This window comes from Lepisma saccharinum, chromosome 13 (assembly GCF_977018435.1).
Source record: "Lepisma saccharinum chromosome 13, izLepSacc3.1, whole genome shotgun sequence".
NCBI classification, from domain to species: domain Eukaryota; kingdom Metazoa; phylum Arthropoda; class Insecta; order Zygentoma; family Lepismatidae; genus Lepisma; species Lepisma saccharinum.
The window spans coordinates 609784-631890 of NC_139241.1; the positions used below are offsets into that span (position 1 = coordinate 609784).

General features: G+C 38.5%; 1 protein-coding gene across 1 annotated transcript in view; it reads left to right on the forward strand.

The window, feature by feature from the left end:
- Positions 1–14010: 14010 nt before the first annotated feature.
- Positions 14011–22107, forward strand: part of LOC145997130 (SCY1-like protein 2) — a 57932-nt gene continuing 49835 nt past the window's right edge. The window contains exons 1-2 of the mRNA XM_083133761.1: positions 14011–14213; positions 17622–17755. Coding sequence (XP_082989887.1) covers positions 17629–17755 — 127 coding nt within the window. The 5' untranslated portion in view covers positions 14011–14213; positions 17622–17628. The remainder of the gene's footprint in view (positions 14214–17621; positions 17756–22107) is intronic.

Below are 22107 nucleotides of genomic sequence, written 5' to 3' on the forward strand. Positions count from 1 at the left end.
GTGAAATACTTGCCTGCTATACTAAGGTGTTGTAAGCTGGGAATCAGATCACAGTGGGAGAATCACATGTTGTCCTAGGTGAGAAACGTCTTACACTTCTTCTCCAACTTCCGCAACTGAGACAGAAGGTTCGTCTTGGATGCATTGTCCTGTCTTAGCAGTATCAATTTGAATGTAATAGACACACATTCAATGAACGCTGTTCCTTCTTTGTCCTGTCCAAACAAAGTGTAGCCTCCGGAACATTCCTCTTGACTTGTCTTTCATCTTTCTATTCTCCAATACGGCAAGTCCATCGTCCATCAAAATCTGGGGGGGGGGGATGCCCCGAAATTGCATTTAATCTGGAGGTGTATTCTGTAGAAGGTGGAAGACAATTTGGCGGCGTTGGTCCTCGAGTTTTCCTCTGTCGATCTTCGACGATGCTCTGGTGTTGTAGGTACCTGTTAGAGGTGGTCTGAGCCATTGAAAGGAAGGAGAAAGAGAAAATAAGGATATGAATGTAGTAATTGGACATACACCAATCGACATGTACTCAGCCAATTGTAGGGCGGCTTTAGAAGTTCACTGTCTGCCTGCTGGACAGGGTGTCTAATCCATTGGCTAGGTGCAAGTCGGTGGTGATGTGTCTTAACAGATACTTGTCAAAGTGAGGTGATGGGATATCGATACAAGATTGTTTAGCCAGCGCTTTGGAAGAAGAAGGAATAGGGGGGGTGGTGCTGTTGATGGTCTGATATGTCTATTTTGTGCTATTCTTACAGAAATTATTTGTTCTTCATTTGTGACATTTATACTGCGAACTTGAGGGGTAGGTTTTTGTCGACTGGTTGTTTGTTGTGCAAGGGGACGACAACAAAAACAGGATTTAATTTTACGAACAAAACATGCCGTAATTAATAAAAATAAGATAGTCCCTACAATTATTAAAGATATCGCTGTCGCTGTATGAGACGCAGTTTCGAAGGGCAGTGGTTTATTATTATTATGATTATTATTGCAATGAAACACAAGAATGATCAATCTTTATGAAAATTAATTCATTTACTGTTCTCACTGATATGTATTATGAGGAATTCGTTATATATATGGAATTACTAGAATTCCAGAAATTGTGTACTAAGGAATATCAGATACGCTCAAGTGCGCACTATACTTATATGGCTATCTATGAAGATAAAACCTGTCCCTATCATCATTAAACATCACATAAGTGAAATATTATTATTGCGAGCGTAAATTCATACATACTGTATATAAATATAACTTGTGCACTATTTCATTTAAATTATAACAGGAGTGTATACTCTGCAATATACGTATGTATATTGTTGTAGAGAATTTACACTAAATATCCTAATGCTCGTTATTCTCGTAATGTTCTAATGTCTCTATTATATAAGTTTCTTGCATAATCGTTTTTCACCGTAATCTTCGAATGCATATGATGTGAGTTTTGGAGAAACTGCTTACATGCGAAACTGCTGTCACTTCTGCTAGTTGCTTGTTGTTCATTTGATGTCAGTTTCAGGATGACGTCACGCTACTTCGTTCCTTGGCCGCTGTAATAGGAGATGTACCTGTTTTGTTGATATCGCTCTCTTCCAAGTCGAGGAGGCGAGTGTTGCAATCTTCATGAAAAGAAACCAGTTTATTCAACTAAGGATAGTTTGGCGTGGTTATCACGAAATTCTATTTTTGAAGAGGACAGTTCCTGTATATTTTGATAAGTTTTAACAAAATAAATGCATTTAGGTTTTAATTAAACATGGATGATTCGATTGGACTGCTTGTTTTGTAGCGTCGCTTTTCTTCCCCTTTGACTAATCGCGACGATGACGATGAAATGATGTAATGACAACGTTCTTTCCCATTTGACTTTCTGTGGAATTATGTACCTTTGACTTCTGTCTCTTCGGTTTCTGACTGTTCTGCAGACATTTCGTCGATGTTATAATTTTCTTCTTGTATTTTCTCCTTTTCTTCGAAGAAGGGTTTGACTCTTGTTATGGAAAATGTCTCGATTTTATCCTTTCCTCGGCCGTCCTTGTAGCTTATTCGTACGCTGTTGGCATTTTCCATATCAATAACTGTACCATGTATTTTGAAGTAATTTGCGAAGTGCTTAGGTACATTTCGTTTCGGAACTGTGTCTAAAATTAGCACTTTTTGTCCAGGTTGAAATTCAACATGCCGTGTGTGTTGGTCTGAGTACTTTTTCTGGGTTTTAAATTTCTTCTGGAGATTTTCCTGTGCTTGTTCACGCATCGCTTGCAATATATCTAGGCGTTCCTTGTTAGAGTGCTGCAACGAATTTGGATCTATTCCTAGCAATGAATCCATCGCATTGTAGCGATGTCCGTGGTTGGCTGTGGCCTGCAGTGGACCGCACGTGTCGATGACCCACTTCCTGGCTGGGGTGGCGATCGGTTCAACGTCTGAAGGGTGAGCTTCTTTGGTCCGAAATCTCTCTTCGACATCTGGCATTCGAGGCAACTTTTTGATTTCATGTACACCCATCGTTTTAATCCTGGGAAGTAAAATCTTTTCCTGAAATTTTCATACGTGGAAGATGGTGAAGCATGAGCTGCATTGTATTCACTGCAATGTATCTTCTCGAAAATTTCATCTTTTAATTTGTGTGGAATGCACAAGAGAAGTTCCTCTGTCTTGTTGTATCGATGACGTCTGTACAGTTTGTTGTCTTTGATGACGTAATACTGTGCTGCTCGTACTACTCCTGGATCTTGCATCGGATCGTTGTTGATGACTTTAATGATAGGGCCGAATAATGGATCGTCTTCTTGATGTTGTCGAATGCTGAAGTTTTTGTCCTCTAGGTGGAAAATTAGTTCAGGGTTGTCTTCACTGTCGGCAGGAGCTTCCTCTGCTGGATAGCGGCTTAAAGTGTCTACAAGGGCATTTTGTGATGACTTGACATGTTTCACATCGAAGGAAAACTGCTGTAGTTCCAGAGCTCTTCGTGCCAATGGACCTGTCAAATTTGATGCTTGTCGTAAATAGGATATGGAGTGATTATCAGTTATTAAAGTAAAATGGCTGTTTAGCAAATAATATTTAAACGCTTTTACTCCATAGACCACTGCGAGAAATTCTAGTTCAAATATTGATTTCTTCTTCTCTGTGTCGGTTAATCTGCGACTCGCGAAGGCAACTTCCGTCTTCCGAATCTTGCCAAATGCTGGCTGCGAGGCCAACTATAGACGCATCGGTGATGAGGTAGGTCTTCTTGTTTTGAGAATACGGTTTGAGAACGGGAGAACTGAGAATTTTATCCTTTAGTTCATCGAACTCTTTCTGGTGCTGCTCTGTGAACGGAACGTTCTTTTTCAAAAGTTTATATATGTTATCCGCTAAAAATGAGAATCCGGACACATATTTTCTAATGTAAGAACAAAGTGCTAAGAAGCTCTTCACGTGTTTCTTATTGCTAGGTGTTGGAAAATTCTTGATTGAATTAATGATTTTGTCGGAAATTTTCATCCCTTTTGCAGAAAGAAGATGTCCCAAAACGATGGTTTCTGAAAATGCGAACTTACACTTCTTTATTCCAACCGTCATGTTTGCTTTCCTAATCCTATCAAATATTTGTTGAATTAGGGAGAAATTCTCTTCAAAAGTGGAAGTTGCTATGCACAAATCATCTAAATAGGTGGCTACTTGATTGTCGGGAAGACCACTAAATACAATGTCCATTAGTCTATTCATAAAACTACTGGATGTCTTCATGCCCATAGGTAAACATTTATAACGGAATGAACCACAACCTGGAATTGCGAAGCTGGTAACTGGACGTGATTCTTCTGATATTGGAATTTGAAAATAAGCTTGAGCCATGTCCAATGTAGTGTAAAAAAATTTACCCGCAAGACGTGCTAAAATGTCATTGCAATCTGGAGTGGGATATGAAACATTGTATATTACTTTATTAATTTCTGAAAAGTCTGAAACTAGTCTGTAGGTTCCATTTGGTTTCTTAACTAAGAATATGCGATGACGAAATGGTGAGTTTTCACAAGGTTCAATGATCTGTTGTTCTTGAAGTCTTGTTATTTCATTTTTCATTTTTTCCCTTAAATTTATGGGTATGGAAATTTGCCTAGCAAATGGAGGAACACATTCAGCAACATCTATGTGTGCTTCCATTGCGTTTGTTTTAGAAAAGCACTCAGGATTCCAATACATGATATCTGCATAATTGTAAATTAAATTTTGAATTTTGAGTTTTTGGTCTTCTGTTAGTTCGGGATTTATATCAATTTGTTTAACGTCATAAAATTTCCTATGTTTAGTGAGTCGTTTTAAGGTTTCCTGTTCTAAATTTTCGTCACCTTGCTCGAATGAATGATGTATTTTATGACCACTATTTGCATTCGCATTGACGTTAGTGTCATAAATTTCAGAAATTATTTGGTTACTTCCTGCTGAACCAATTGGAGTGTTTTTCTGTATTACTAACGGATGATTTTTTTGTGTTTGTTAGCAAAATGTGGGGTTCTTCTTCATTAACTAATGCATAAGGTGCTAAAATATCTAATGAGTCCAACAATTCTTTATTCGGTTCAAATGTGTTATATTTAGTCCCAATCTGGATGTTTTCTAGCCGTAGTTTTACATAAGTTGAGGATTTCGGTTGTAATGTTATTTTATGTTTTGTTACAAATGTTGAACTTTGATTTAAATCTAACATTTGAAATATTTGATCAGGAATGGTGTGTACTTTGCTTTCGTCACTGGAAAATTGCCATTTTGGTGAATACCCTAATCTCTGCAATGAGATCGTATTATCTCCTAACGATATGTTTGCTTTATGTAGATTTAAAAAATCTGTGCCCAAAATTGCATACTGGAATTTTGTATTAGCTATTCTGAACGGGTGACAGTAAAATTTCCCACCGATTCGGAATCGTATGAAAGCAATTTGTCTGACAGTTATGGAATTTCCACTTATTCCTGCTATGGTTGAATTTATGTTTATTCTTTTTGCATTTGTTGGAACCAAGTTGTCATTTATTATACTACAATTTGCACCTATGTCTACAAGTACTTTACAAGGTTTCCTATTTACTGTTGCTTCTAGAAAACTAAGATTATTTTGTTTAATTATGGGAACTCTATGCAAACTTTTCCCCTGACGACCGTTCCCACGTTCATAGGGTTTCAATAGTTTAAAGAGGCATTAGGTGATTGTTGTTCCGATGAACCTGTCTGATTGTAATATACTTGTTGATTATATTGCTGGGCTGTATTTTGTTCACTTTGAGGGCAACAGTTTTCACAGGGTTGCCATCTCTGAGCTTGTTGAGGGTGTTGTCTCTGGAATGGCCTATAACCTCCTCTATGGTAATTTGAACGTCCCCTGTTCCCACGTTGGTAACCATTGTTTGAATTATTTGATCTATAAAAATTGTTACTTCTTTGGGAATGTGAACTATTCCTACCGTTATATCTTTGGCGTGCAGGAAATCTATTATTAGTTCTAGTAGGCTGTGATCTATTCCTGAACGTTTGTGCACTATTCTGAAAATGATTAATTTGGAGTTCATTCATTTTAATTTCCAAATCTTTTAATTGATCTTGTGTTACAAAGTTTTTTTCTGTTTGCAGTTGACTGTTTATTTCCTGTTGATTATTTGAGCTAGTTTGAGGTTCTTTTATGGGAGGTTGGGTTACTACAAGGTGTACAACTTTGCTTCCGCCGTTCTTCCCCAAAAATATGACGCTGCAATGAAAAACATTGCTTACCCAGGCATTATTCAAAGTATTGTCCATCGCTGGCCACTACTTTCTCCCATCTTTCGGGCAGCGTACGAATGCCGCGTCTAAAAAATTGTTCATCTTTGGAGGCGATCCACGAATCGATCCACTTTTTGACTTCTTCATAAGATCGGAAGTGTTGGTCAGCCAGTTCATGAGCCATTGATCTAAACAGGTGATAATCAGAGGGAGCGAAGTCTGGAGAATAAGGCGGGTGGGGTAGGATGTCCCATCTTAATGTTTCCAAGTACGTTTTCACCACTTTGGCAACGTGGGGTCGTGCGTTGTCATGCTGAATCATACCCATGGCTTTCAGACGTTTTGAAATGGCTTGCTGTGTCACTCCCAATGATTGTGCCAATTCTTCTTGAGTTTGACGCGAGTCTTCACTCAGCAATGTCTCCAATTCTGCATCTTCGAAAACTTTCTGTCTTCCACCACTATGCCGGTCTTTGACGTTAAAGTCACCGTTCTTGAAGCGTTGAAACCACTCACGACAGGTTCTCTCACTTATAGCGTCCTCACCATACGTAGTGGAGAGCATTCGATGAGCCTCAGCCGCAGTTTTCTTCATATTGAAACAAAAAAGTAGAACCTCCCGCAAATGGCGAGAATTTGGCTAGTACACTGACATTTTCAATCGCGAACAGCTTCACGATGCACACACCACTCGACTAATGTTTGAATGGGGTTATCTTGACAGAGGTCCAAGCTAACTGCGTGACGTCTGCGATCTGCTTCTTTCGACCGCTACTTCCTGTTGTTGCCACCTGTCGGAAAACGGCGGAAGCAAAGTTGTACACCTTGTATGTTTTGCAATCCTATCTGATTTGTTGATGCAACTAGACCTTGGGTGTATTTAAGGGCCACTAATTCCCTAGCTTCTCTGTACGCTTGTTCTTCCAAAAGGGTTTGCTTTCTTTGCAAGTTGTTGATGAACCGTAGAAGTTCATCCACCGAATTAAAATTCTTGTCGGAAGCTACTTGAAGGTACTGGGTACGTAGTCCCCTCACAATGTAATAAATTACATGATCCACGGATGCTTGGGGGAGATATTTCTGAATCAAGGCATGCTTACGCAAGATGTAAGCTTGCGGGGTTTCCTGAATTTGTTGGACTTGTTCCTTTAAGAAATCTTCAACCAGGAGAGGTTGACCAATGTCCCTAAAAGTGTTGGTAATTTCTGTTTCGAGCGTTTGATATTCCTTATTTGCATAATCTGGTTGAGATTTTATTCCCGTTATTAAATCTAAAGCGATTCCAGTGAGGAATAAAGGCAAGAAATCTTTTCTTTTTGCAGGGGTCCAAGTTAATGCATCCGCCATATTTTCAAAAGTTGTGAAGAATTGATCAATTTCTAAGGGTTTTGCCCCTGAAAACTTTTCAGGTTGAATAAAATTTGGTATGTTCAATGCCATGACTTCAGTATTCTTGACAACGGTGGAAGGAATAATGGCAACGCAGTCAGTGGAATGTGCAGTGTTGGTGGAAAACTGCTGTATGTATCGCGACCTTGCCCTGGTGACGGGACGAGACGGTGAAATCGGAACCGTTTGTTCCGCCAGCTGTTGAATCCTCGTTAAAGATAACTCTAATTCGTGTTCATTTTTCCTTAGCATTCCTAACCCGCGTTCTGAAGCACATATTTCCTATAAGGAACTCGCACCTACAACTAAATGCTACAAAAAAAGGCCCGTACCTCCAACCATGTCCGCTCCTTCCCTTATTTCATTATTTTATTACCGGGGTGTAAGTAAGAAAAGGTACTAGCGAGAGGTCCAGTAACAAGGCTCAGACCATTCTATGTTCGGAGAGACGCCTCCGTCCTCCTGCGCTTTCTTCCTCGATGTTCACACACCAAAACCAAATCCAATACTGATCCCGAAATTCCCTTCCGATCTTCTCAGATCGGTTCGGTTGCTTCGCTATACAATTTCCAATACCTGTCGATTCATATCCGTCTGTCAGGCTGGTACCTTTCCACGGACGAGGCAAGTAATGGAATTTGTAAGGTCTGCATTCCAAACCGAAGAGAACATCCTGTCTCCGTAATGTTTCGTTTTCAAGTACACCTTCTAATATTTTACCTACAAGTCAACACTAGTGTGTTCGAAATGGTCACGCCATACAACCCAAGTCATCTATGAAAAATAGATGAATTATTACTGGTGCGGTGATCAACTTCGATGAATTCCTTGTGTCCTAAATCATTTTGTTACCTCAAAAATTATGTTCATGTAACCATACGTGTATTACTTTTCCCGCATTAGTAGCATAACAGTTCAGAAAACGAATAGCAACTTAGCTAATAATCTCTTCAATTCTGAACAAATTTTTCAATCTGACGTTTTTATTACTTATGAGTGATATTTTGTAAAAATAGCCTTTCATTGGGCTAGGAATACGTCATGGACAATGAACAAAGAATTGGTTTTCCGTGTGTGTTTTAAATCATTCCTAATTGACGTTCATTTAATCCAAACATTCAGTGGCGGCGATTAGGAGGACCGGGAAGTGGGGGATGCACTTCCCCAGCCACATTTTGCCAGTTTTTGCCCCTGCACTATGGTCTCTTTATGCTAAGTCTTTTTACCAAGAAAAAGTATATTGTCCTTGCCCCTCAAATGTTAACACCCAATCGTCGCTACTACAAACATTCAGATAGATTTGTCAGTTCTATAAACCTCGTAAATTAAGAAAAGTGACCCCCAAGGAGTAAGAAAACTCTTTCACTCAAAAACTCATACGATGAAAATACTATGCTCGGGAACGTGCATTTAAATTACGAGAAACTTCACGATTGTCTACCATCGCACTTTCTATCACTGTCGCACAATACATAGAATCAAATATGTGCCTTGTATTTGCAAACAAGCTTAAACCTAATTCACATTTATTTCACTGTATTAACATGCATGAAAGAATGTGATTAGAATGTATGGCTGCGCATGGGTAAACACTTCCTTGAAATAATTGTGTCCATCAGAGACAAAGCGAAAGGAAATGGAACAAGATGCGAGAATAGATTAGAAAAGAATAAAGAGGAAAACAAGAAAAGGAAAGGGAAAAGAAGAAAGAGGAAAACCGGGAGTGTAAGAGAGAGGGGGATACATACGTCTTACGTACACATACCTGGTCTTACATTTATACTGCCCACTCTAATCTATCAATATGGAGCTTCTGCCCACCAGGTCGAAAATTTCTGGCGCCGCCCCTGAACCGGAAGTTCCGGGGGGACCGGGCAAGACCTCACCAATGTTTATGTTTACATTTTTAACACGGTCTATATAATCGTATTCTCAGAAATCTCATCTTTACACTGTTGTACGATACGCATCATAATTTTGTTTCATAACTGCTGTCGCAATAATTGAAGCATTCAACCGAATAACGTTGTATGACACTTTTGGGAATGTGCTAAGTTACCAGTGAAATCATGCTACGGCCCTGCTGACCAGTCATAAAGTCGGATATTGCCCAAAGATTGCTACTCTGTTTGCATAAGGTTTTATGTTGTTTCTACTGTAGTCCAGTAACATACAACAGGTTTTATCCGTTGTTCTCGCATTCACTGTTATTCGGTGGAAGGCTTCAATTAAAGCTACCCCTTCCGAAGGAAAAAAGCATTGAATTGGATACGAAGAAAACATGTTCTTTCGTTGTGTAGACTCAGTCACAGCGCGTCGTCTGATATGACGTCACCACTAATGGACTCCATTCTTGGATCAATTCTACCACAGACTAAGATGTATACTTTTTAGTCTGTGATCAACACAATGTTACGGAATAAACAAGCAAAACAGTCTTCAACAGTTTGTGGTGTCTATATAGTTTGAACTACAGCGCCTAGAATAACGTAGTGTGGAAAACGGCATGGTTCTGCGCTTTCTGGCTGGTTCCACTCGAAAATGATCCGCTAGAGACGTTGGTGTTGAACCCGGTGCTTGGTGTTCGACTGCTTATAATGGAAGTAAATGGAGTTTTCGCTGCAACGTCTGATTCTTTTACATGAAGCATTTCTATGAATGTGATAATTGCTATGATATTTGGTACAGTGGTCGCGAAGATATTAACGAACATTCTAGACAGTCGACCACGTCCTGTTATCGTCATACTTTCGTTAATAATACGGGAGAAAAAATACGCGTGAAATGTTCTTGGCAACAAAATTTTTGTGTATGAATTAGGTTCATTATTATTATTATCATCATGATCATTTCTTTTAAAGATATACACACTGAAGCATTTGTATTTTTGATATTTACTGTCTCTTTTCTTCCGCTTTAAACTAATCGCGGCGATGATGATTGCATGAAACGACAAGGGGAACCCCACAAAACTTTCTTAGTGCCATCGACATGAGTGTAAGGCAACTTTCAAACCAATGGGACAAGCGACACGGGATGTTCACACTGTCACACTATACCTGCCGCAAAATTAGTTTGGTATTGAGAGCTGAAGGAACACGCGACACGGTGTTGCCATATCATGCGGTACGGTACGCAGTGCAGCCGTCTGGCGCTGTGTCGAGGAAAACGTGTTATGAAAAGGAACAACAATGATGAAATGAGTTATTGTTATTGTCATTGTTTTTCGAGGAAACCGGGATTCATTATGTGTTATGAAAAGGAACAACAATGATGAAATGTGTTATTGTTTTCTCTCTTCATTTCCATATCCCTTACAACATGAACGAATTAACGAAACGAGCATTTTTTACAGGTTATCTTTTAAATCCATTCTGAAAATATTGAATATATACATATGCAATAACCATTTCTTTCCGAAGTCGCCATTCAAGTCTGCCCATCTTTCAATTATACCGCAACTGAAGTGCACAAAGGTCCAGCTGTTGGGGAGTGTGACTTTCATGGGGGAGACCTGTGGTACTTTGTGGAACTTTTTCAAATATCCTGAGCGACTACGGGGTCGACTCAGCCCAAGTGATTACCTGGGGCAAACCTGGGGTAAAGGCGGTCGGTGAACCACATCACCACATTCACATCACCTCCACAATATGGCCTAGGTCGAGGTCGAGAATGTGTGGAGCCCTAACTCTACATCCCCATATGCCTATATACTTTTTATACATTTGTTTAAAATATGGAAAGAAAAGATAAGTCAGTTACATCAGATATATAACATAAGATTATCAAAGTAAATGAAAAATAATTTAAAAAGCACTGTACCTTGAAGATTATTCCAGAGGTAAAACACCACTCATCTCTAAATCACTAATGTTATCGCTATTCGTGCTGGAGCTGTCGTCATCTTCATCTGAGGAATCACTGAAACTACCGATATTTATGATGAGTTCTTCTACACTTTCCTCCAAAATACCCTCATATTCCCATGCATCTTCAATAACTTTTTTGGTGTGGCGCACAACATTTCTCCAATTCTCGGGTGTTACCGAGGCTATAGCTTCTTCAGTCAGTTTCACTACAGATGACATGGTGAATTCTTTGTTGTTGCGACCAACATATCCTTTGATCTGCGCCCATATCATTTCAATGGCATTAAAATGGCAATGGTAAGGAGGGAGTCTAACTACTTTGTGCCCATGTTCTGCAGCAATGCTATCAATGACGTACGTAGGAAACTGCGGCTTGTAACGGTTAACGAGTTCCATTAATTCCACCTTCTTCAGGTCTTCATTTACTGGTACATTTTTGCGTGTAAGCCACTGAACAATATCACTTTTTTAGTCGCCATAGTTGGAGCTTTGTCCAAAAGCACGGAGTGATAACTTGCATTGTCACATATGATAGTGGACGGTGTGTGTAGATTGTCAAGAAGCGAGTCCTGAAACCATTTTAAAAATGTGGCATGGTTCATTTCTTCATGATAGTCCCCCGTTTTCTTAGAAGTAAAAAGCAGACAACAGTTTGGAATGAACCCTGAGGATGTACCGGCATGAAGTAATATTATCCTGCCCCCCTTACCTAAAGGCAATCCCATCGTACCCTCAGGTGTGTCATCAGTCCATCCTTTATTCACACTGTGATTGGCGTTTACCCAGGTTTCGTCAAGCCAAACAATTTCGTCAAAATTGTGCTTCGTAATTTCCCTGAGGAATCTACATCGCCATGCGGAAATGTAAGGTTTTTCCATCAGTATTTTGCGTCCATTAATTTTCTTGTATGAGAATCCCAGAGATTTTATGACTGTTCTTAAAGATGTTTCCCCACCTTGAAAAAGTCCCGAATCTTTCAACGAAATGTGCAGTTTCCCAACAGTGGGATGATCTTTCCTCCTATAATACGAGTAAATATGGCGACGAATAGCGTCTTGCTGAAAGGTATCTAAATTTGTCACGCGTTTACTGATATTTCTCTTCTTTCCTGGGGTTTCCAATTTTGAAGCCTCGCATTGATTTATTTCCACCACATTATATTTTTCTTTCCCTATGGTAACAATGGTGTTCTTAGACACGCCGACAGCAGCAGCAGTCCTGTCCACAACTTTATTTACAGATATGATTGGACCCCCATTGTTTTTCTCTTGCTCAAAATATTTGCGTACAGAACAAACCATCTCCCGCGTTTGGCCTTTGAGAGGAATTCCTTTACCGAAGGCTTTATTTCTTTTAGTGCATGGCCTCTTTGGTACATTGTCATCTCGATTATTGTCTCCTGTGTTTGACATTCTTCACACAACACACACACAAGCAGAACACAGAAAATTATGTACAAAAAATAACACACTAAAACAACACGCTATATACAACAAAGAATACTCTAAATTCAGTAAACACTAAACAAACGGACCGGTTAAAATATCACAGCAACGCAACGCAACAAACAAACAACACGTCTTCTCCCAACAACATGAATCTGATCGCAAGAACAATCGCCCGATAAGCGGCAACACCGTGATAAACGTTTTCTGTTGCTAGGTAACCAGGGCTTTGGTGAAGCATTGGGAAGATTTTGATTGGCTCGCATGACAATAACCCACCCTCCCGCAGTGAAGGAGACCCCTTTCCTCCACGTGCTTCTCAAGCGTCAATACCAAACTAATTTTGCGGCAGGTATAGTGACACACATTTCCAGACTGTAAAATAGCATTCATTGCACATGAGGGTCCAAACAGCAAACCACACGTTCATATGGCGTAAAAGCTACTTAAAGGAAGGGTGCTCAGACCGAAGCGACGCCCAACAGGGGGAGTTCCCAACTAAGTGACAAGCGACATGATGCCTTCAGTCTATTAGCAAGCGTTGCTTGCGAACAACAGATAGGCGACACGATAAACCGCACATTACAACAACAGATCTAGGCGACACGATAAGCCACACGTGTCGCTTCTGCGTCGCTCAAACTGGGCCATTTCCTCAATAGTTTGCAACATGTTCCCGTGGTTTGTTGTTCGCACATGCGCGATGCAATGAGTGTCTTGCTTTAGGGAGATCGCGCACCAAAGCGACAAGCGGCACGCGACACTTATCGCTTGAGGATTTCACCAACCGAACGCTGGCCTGTGCTTCCCGTCATGCCGCTACGATGTGAAATGTTGCTCTTCATTGGCTCGTTTCCAAGCAACATGTGTCACTTCGGTATGAAAGTTGCCTTGGACCGAATGACCCGTGTCGCTTTGGTGTGAAATCCTCGTATCGTTTGTCGCTTATCGCTTTGGTGTAAAATCTCCTTGAGGAAACGGTGCAGAGCTTTTGTCCCTACGGTTCGAAAGGCTGCATTGATTTCCGACTGCTCGCTTTCAAGCGACATTTGTGGTTTGTCGCCTCGGTATGAAATATCTCTCAGGATACTATTTATATTCTAATAACATAGAAAAATAAACTCTAATACACAGTCCAAGACCTGACGTCCGGAATCACATTGCGATGTTTCTTCTTGTGTTACGCATGCTATTTATTTATTCATTTTATTTTACTTTTCTTTCCAAATTAATGCCATTTCGTGACTGCAAATCACTCCACAAATATAACTGTTTCCATCAATTCACTTACCGCCTTTCTAGAGAAACAAATCTACACAATATATTCCAAAAACTAACAAAGCCGCATTACTTTCATAACAAAATTAGCACCTGGGTCGATCGCACTGCCATCTACTTGTCATCGTCTCGGGGAACCAGTTTCTTGGGTCGTCTTCCACACTATGTTATTCAAGGCGCTGTTGAATGAAACAGTCACCATCTTTGTTTACATATATTAAACTCAAACAGAGAGTGGACAAATCGGGAGAAGAGTTTGGAAAAGTGCGAGAAGAGAAGGGCGAGAGGAAAGAAAAAAATGTCGAATCTGTGATTACTCATTATACGATACTGATTGTGCAATGAAATTTGTACTCCTAAGCGACCATAAATTTATGTATATATGATATGAATTTATATCGAAATTCTGGCCAACGGTAGTACACAAGAAATACAGTTACTGTGAGTTACGTAACTACAGCATAGACACCATAAGGTACGAATTTTTGCTCAAGCTGGAAACAATTTTGGTATTGTAGAAACTAATATTTTTTTTGATCTAACAATTTATACATGTGCCTGTAGGAAAGTAAATATACTTTAGCATATTGAGATTCTGAAAAGCATGCGCTACCCCTATTTTCAAAATAACATTCAAAACGTGAAACTGATGTGAAAAACCATGACAAATTTCAATATATGACAAGAATTTTGTCTTTATTTCCTGCTTCAGTTTTTACGAAATTAAAGTATGTCAAGTGTCGAGAAAAATGTACTAGGTGGTGAACCTAGATTAGGTAGTATTTTTCACCAGGTCACTGTGGTTTTCTTTTTATAATACATGCAAGCTCGCACTTAAAATATTGTAAGTACTTTACTGTCATTTCTCCTGTAAATTTGAAGAAATGTGTTTTCACTATATCTAACTGTTGCCAAAATATTTCCTTGTTTTTGCACTGCCTGTTAGATTTGGCGGTACTACTTCCGTATAGGGGAAACACCTACAAATCCTTTTTTTCGCACTTTGTGAGGCTAGACTTGGCATGAGTTTACAATACTGGACCACTCTCCAATTTCTATAAAATTTCGCCTACTTACTAATTTCGGTGTCCTGATGACGTAACTGTAGTTCATATTTGGCGGTCGCTTGTTAAAATTGTACATTTACGTCTAGAAATTGTAAAATAACCTTGCGATTTACCACGCTGATTGTCCCTACACAGCAATTCGGAACCATCTTTCTTTCGCAATTCGTTAATGGTCTTCCTTTATGCACAACAATCTTGCTGACGTAAGACGAGGAATGCCTACGAGGTTAGGTTAGGCCTGTTAGGTTAGGTTCCATTAGCATAAATACAAAGAAAAATTAATATTTTAGCTACGAGAACTATACCTTGTCTTGCCTGTTGATTTCTTCATGTTGGGAAAATGGCGTCTTCCATGGAGCTATTGTTCTTATGGTAGGGTTATGTTACGTTAAGAAAACATAGTTTATTTCATTTTTTTCTCGATTTCCATGCTTGACCGCCAATTATTACATGCAGATTCGTGTTTAGGAGTTCACAATTAGTGAGTAGGCGACATTTCATAGAAATTGGAGAGTGGTCCGGTATTGTAAACTCGTTCCCTAGACTTTACGTTTTATTGCCTTTTGGTGGTAACTGATGGGAGTTAACAACACTGCAGGCTCGTCTTTGTGTCCACGTTGTGAATGCGTGTGCTTTGCTCGAAGCAATCGCCACGCAAACGAGCAAAGCACACTTATTCACAACGTGGACACAAAGATGAGCCTGCAGTGTTGTTAACGGAGTGAATTGACAATATAGAGAAAGTCTCCAATTTTGTTAATTTTTGGTATACTAACTAATTTTGCCCTCCTAATCACGAATCTGTTGTAAAAAACCAGGGGTCACATCTGGAACTTTAAAAAAAATGCCGATTGAATTTTTTTATATATACAGGTGTAGGCTATATGCGTAGTTTTACGAACGAAAATGTAATCTCCTATCATTGTTTCCAACCAATCCATTGTTTTACAAGAAAATGATTTATGATGATCAATTTTAGTACAAACCCTATTTTTTCGATGAATTTAGGGGTGAAATGAGTACTAATGGAACCTAACCTTGTGTGAATGGTTCGTGGGGCTACCCATGGATGGTTTTTGAGGCTAACATCAATGGTTTGTGGGGCTACCCGTGGATGGTTTTTGGTGTTAACGAACAATATTTCATCGAAATGTAAAATTTCCAGACGTGACCACCGGTTTTTTACAACAGATTCGTGATTAGGAGGCCAAAATTAGTTAGTATACTGAAAATTAACAAAATTAGAGACTTTCTCTATATTGTCAATTCTTACCATTGCTTCTTTGCATTCGCGGTGGGTTGTGCGTGTGTATGGGGCATGAAAAAGAACAGGTTCCAAAAACTTGTAGATAGTGTTTAATATATTTATCCCCAGTAATAATTTAGTGCATCATTCAAAACCGTGCTTGCAGGCAGCTGGCATCTCTTCGGGTAAATACCTTTTTCTTTTTACACTTTCTGTTCACGATAGCCCCACTTACCATTCATGGGTAGCCCCACGAACCATTCACGGGTAGCTCCACAAACCATTCATGATAGCCCCACAAACCATTAAAGTTAGCCCCAAAAACCATGCATGGGTATCCCCACAAACCATTCACGGGGATGAGGTATGCCTACGAGGTTAGGTTAGGTTCCATTAGCACTCATTTTTTCAGTGAAAAAAACATAATCCCAAGTTGAAAAATGTTCTGCTATGCATATAAGGTAAGTACAAATGTAAATAATTCGGAAATAAACTAGTGAAATGTGTTTTCACTATATCACGCTGTTACTGAATTTCTAACGGAAATAATGTCTATTTCTTAAATTTACGAGTACTTACTGTTCCCCCTTTTGCATAGCACGTTGTGGCAGACCCTCTGGCCGAGTGGTTAGCACATCGCGCTACGACGCCAAGGGTCCCGGGTTCGAATCCCGGTCGTGCTTGGTTGTTTGTGAATGTCCATTCATCAATTTCATCATTTCATCACTCATCCCCATCTTCGCAAATTAGCCAAGAGGCACAAAACGCGAAGTAAAATAAACTAAATCAATCAATCAAGCATTGCACGTTGTGGTAGTGTTTTGTCAATTTGGAGTGTGTTTGCAGTGTTTCAATCTTCTTCACCGAAAAATACCTAATTTCGTGGCTGGATTTCAAATTATGTTAATACCTCGATAGCCCCACAAACCATTTCCGGTAAGGTTAGGTTAGGCTAATATAGTTCTAATTTTTGAAAGATAAATAATCTTGCGAAAAAATGCGTCGTTGGAAACATTGGCAGGGGTTTACGTCATCACACGGAACATCCTTGACATATGGAAGCAACAGGAATTGCATGTCTGAGAGATATTTTTTATAGAAAAGAATTAGATTTCACGCTAAAAAATATTACACGGCGCAAGAAAACACATTGAGGAACTTCAACGATGATAGAGAAAGTGATTTCCGTGAGTGGAACGACTTAAGATGACCGGACCCTTCTCCGATTTTCTTTATATTTGACATACTCACTAATTGAGGCCTAATACTAAGTGAACGAAACCAGACCTGCCTAGCCTAATCACAAAAGCATTTGTTGAACAAAATCTTAAGTAATCCCTAAAACTCTGCAGTAGGTGTTAACAGATGAAAATCGATTTCGAACCATGTAAAAATTGCATTCGTATCATGATGAAATCACAATAAAACAAAAGGAACTGTGGCCAACGTGTTTCACTTTTTACAAAAAAAAAATATTTTGTAATCTTGAGAATTAACTACCATATTATGTAGTGACTTCATATATGCATAAGTACTGGAAATATTCACTACTTTCTCTTCTTTTCCTCAGCCTCAAGATGGATGTCTTTAATAAGCTTCGGTCGACCGTGTCAAGCACTGTGTCCCAGCTGTCTGGCGTTCTTCCAGGAAATCCTGTCACGAGAGAGTTTGAAGCAACGCGCCATATAGCAAGTGCTGGACCAGGTAGGTCCAAGAGTTTTTTTCCTTCAATTTAAAATCATTAGTAATTTGGTCCCTTACATTAAAGGAGTATTTGAAAATTAAATCCTTAGAAAAATACTCTTAACTTATGGTTGTGCGAATTACTCACAATTACGGAATAATACGTATTCGTAAATAATATTTAAAAATACTAAAACTTATTGTACTTACGATTAGTGAGTATATATTATTTCCGAACAATGTTTTGGAAAAACCACTGTTCTCTTCATCAGGTCCTATTTTGACTATCGAAATCACTCCATAGCCACGTCAAGTTGATTCAAAAGCCAGGGAAAAGGATATAGGTTTGACTTGCTAAAGGAGGAATTTAGAAAACTTGCTAAAACCTGTTAAAACCCATTCCCACGCTGCTGTTTAAAACCTACAAAACTTAAAAGAATTAATTTAAAAGAAGCATTTCAACGTAAAAAGTTTAAAAGGCGCTTGCCATTTCACTTCCCCTTGGTGACTTCAGAATGCCTTCTCGCCGGATGCAGGAAGTTGTCCGCTCTCCTCTTACATACTTCCCCTACATTTCCCCTTCCCGCTTACATCACGTCATATTCAAAGTCCGCCCGCGTGCATCCTGAGCTTTGCGAATAACGTCCGAGGTAACATGAAAACATATTTTTTTGTACTCTCACTTTTCCCATCTTTTAAACATCCCAATCCAAATCTCGTCCACATTTCCATCCCGTATCAATCCCTAAGGTTATATGTTTATCTTATTAAGTCTCTCTGAACGCTTCACGTTGACCAGGGCATTCACTTGTTTTATACATGAATAGTTATTATAAGCATTCTGGTGCAAAAATTTCACAACATGGTGTCTTTTTATAAAGAATGAATGCACTAAAAATATAACATAATACTAGCGAGTGTGAAATAATGTGTTTTGGAAAAATAACTGTTTGATACATGATAAGGAAGGTAAAAAAAGATCACCAACTTAGTTATAAAAAAAGAACACTAACTTAAGTCATACTTCATTTACATAATCTACATATTAGTATTAATATTGTGTCTTGTCAGTACAGATTTCAGATCATAAATGCATATTAAGCACTATGTGCAGCTGCCTAATTTCTATTAATGAATGCATAAAAAATGTACTAATGTAAAAGTGCATTCCCACCATATGAATGTCTTAATAATGCATATTAATCCCTTAATTCCCACTGTTGATCTCCAATTTTGAATGTAGGCTTCACTGATAGACACTTCACTACTGATTGTTTACAGTTGATTTTAAAACTATGTATACTTTTTATCCATAATTTACAATAAACTCTTGCAGCATCTAACGCAGCAAAATATAATTACTGCCAACATTCTAACATCAAAGTGTGTGTCATTTAGCACCCTATGATCTGAACATAATGTGTATATATACACAAACACCAAAAATAACAATTAAATATGAACTAAAATGAAGTGCCACTCTTTTAATGCATAAAGTTGGATACTTCAAGTGCATGTAAATCCTATAACTTAGAATAAAGATTAAAAAGAAAGTGGATGGCAGATAAACTACATGCAACAAATCTAATTAAAAGTTGATGTTCATTTTTTATTCTTTATTATGCATCTTATAGATATTGTGCCTTTGACACAATATCTACAGGACAGTTTCCTTATGTATTTTATGATCACTGGACACTTCTCATGCGACAACATACCAGCATAAGATATATTTACATTTCTCATATTATGCTTTACAAATTTCATTTGAAAATATTACATATTCTTCACAGATTTATCAAATGATTTTTAAATCAATTCCACCACAACATTTTCTTTTTTCTTTCTATCCAGGAAATAGAACACTTGAGCAGAATTTTATTATTTCTTTTTAAATTTTAAATCAGTGTTAATTGTGCAATGCTTACTTGATCTGTCAGATCTGAAACACAAAATCGAGAAGCATAGCTACCAATACATGTATTCCATATTAGCACAAATTTTGAGATTATGTGGCATTGTCAAATCCATTTTAGTAGAAGAAAAACATTCTCTCTTGAGCACTTCTTGAAAGGACTCTCCATTCCTTCTTGATGTGCAAGTACTGAATGATAGCTCTTATGCAAATCAACAAGCCAAAAGCTATGATAAGCCACCACAGCCAATTATTTTCATGTGAAGCAAGGTCAGTTGACTGTTTTATGATCAGTGTCCACTTTGTGAGAGATATTCCAAAGCCAAAAGAGCTCCGTATCGTGCAGCAATGGTGTGGCAGAAACACATCAAGAGCAGGAATCCAACCCAATTGAGGAGAAAGGCGACAATAAAGGCTGTGAAGAACATAAAGTCAGTTCCCAACAGTCCAAGAGTCCACCAAGTATTATGTTTTATTTTTAGTGCATTCATTCTTTATAAAAAGACACCATGTTGTGAAATTTTGCACCAGAATGCTTATAATAACTATTCATGTATAAAACAAGTGAATGCCCTGGTCAACGTGAAGCGTTCAGAGAGACTTAATAAAATAAACATATAATCTTAGGGATTGATACGATCCTCCCTGTTCAATTTATTATCCCTATCCTTGCAAATGTAGGAAGCCTCATATACATTCCTACTAATTTGTTTATTCTCATTCCAAACAACCTCCCGTTTCTTAATTTCATGTCCCTCTTCATTATATGCTCAGACAGCCCTGTTCTATGGACTCCCTCCCTTATATCCTTGTCATGCTCTCTCCATCTTATATCCATACTCCTACCCGTTTGTCCGATATATTCCTTATTGCGCTCGCATGTAATACTGTGTATCCCGCTCTTTTCCATCTTTCTTGTACTCGGTGAAATGTTTTTCTATAGTTCTCGGAGCCTTCATCCCACACTTGATTCCATATTCCCTTGGTAATTTTTCAACTCTCTCCGAGACCCCTTTGAAATATGGGATTCCCTCCTTCCCTTTCCCCTCCCCTCCTTTCGTGTCTCTTTCCTTACTCATACACTCAAACTCCTTTCCGCAAATTTTGCATGCTCTATTTAAGTTCCTCCTCAAATCAGCCTCTTTATATCCATTCTTTTTACCCATCCTCATGATCCAGTTTACCTCCTTTTTAATTTCACCCTTATGGTTACATAACCTTCTTGCCCTTACGAAGAAGTTTAGAAAAACATTACTTTTAGTTCCCCTTGTGTGTGCGGATTCAGTATTAATGGACAACTCCCCGGATAAGACTCTGTGGAAAATTTCAGTCCTTATGCCCTTAGGCATAATTTGCAAAAAGAGTTGGAGTCTATGAGTGAGGACAGAGACACGAAAGGAGGGGAGGGGAAAGGGAAGGATGAAGGAGTGAATCCCATATTTCAAAGGGGTCTCGGAGAGAGTTGAAAAATTACCAAGGGAATATGGAATCAAGTGTGGGACGAAGGCTCCGAGATCTATAGAAAAACATGTCAGTCAAACATTACAATATACTAATACAATTAAATATAATAATGTAATATACATACAATGAAATGATACCTTATCCTATTACAGATTTATGCTTGGAGGTGTGTACCTGTATTAGTTTTACTGTCTATACATAAAAGTAACAGCAGTAAGAAATGTTAAAGTTACAATGTAAAAATAATATTCTGTAATGTATTAAAACATTAAATATTGAGAGATAATATAAAGGTAAGACTAATAACATTATAATATGATGCTCAATTTGCACTCATGTGATGTAACATGCAAGATTGGATCCAGCACTCTTGTGGATGAATCCATGAACCTCCAATCCATCGACCCACAAGTAAGTTGATGGATTAGATGTACAAAAATTCACTCACTGAGTAAAAGCCATGGTACAACAATTGATTTCTTAATTAATTTTTGAATTTGGCTACTGGTTCAATAGTTTTTATGTATAGATGAAGGATGCCTGTGGATTTTGGACCTTTTTCAAATAGTGATGTGTTATGCATTGGAACTGCAAGATTGGAGTTATGATGTACTTCCTCGTTGTATTTGGAGAACTTGGACAGATCCATTTTTACATGCCACAGTAAATTAAAAGTATATAGAGGTAGGGTAGTGATTAAATGCCAAGTTCCCTGAAGATTTCCCTACATGGTTCATTCCATTTCTTTCCCATCATAATTCTTAATACTTTTTTCTGAAGAATAAATACTTTTGTGCTTTTTGCTGCATTTCCCCAGAATATAATGCCATATGTTAGTTGCGATTGGAACAGACTGAAATATAGGGTTTTAATTGTGCTCTTTTCTGTAATATCTTTCATGATTCTTATGCCATATATAATTTGGCGTAATTTTCTCGCTAGATAGTTAATATGGGTGTCCCAATTGAGATTTTCTTGTATCCATATGCCCAGA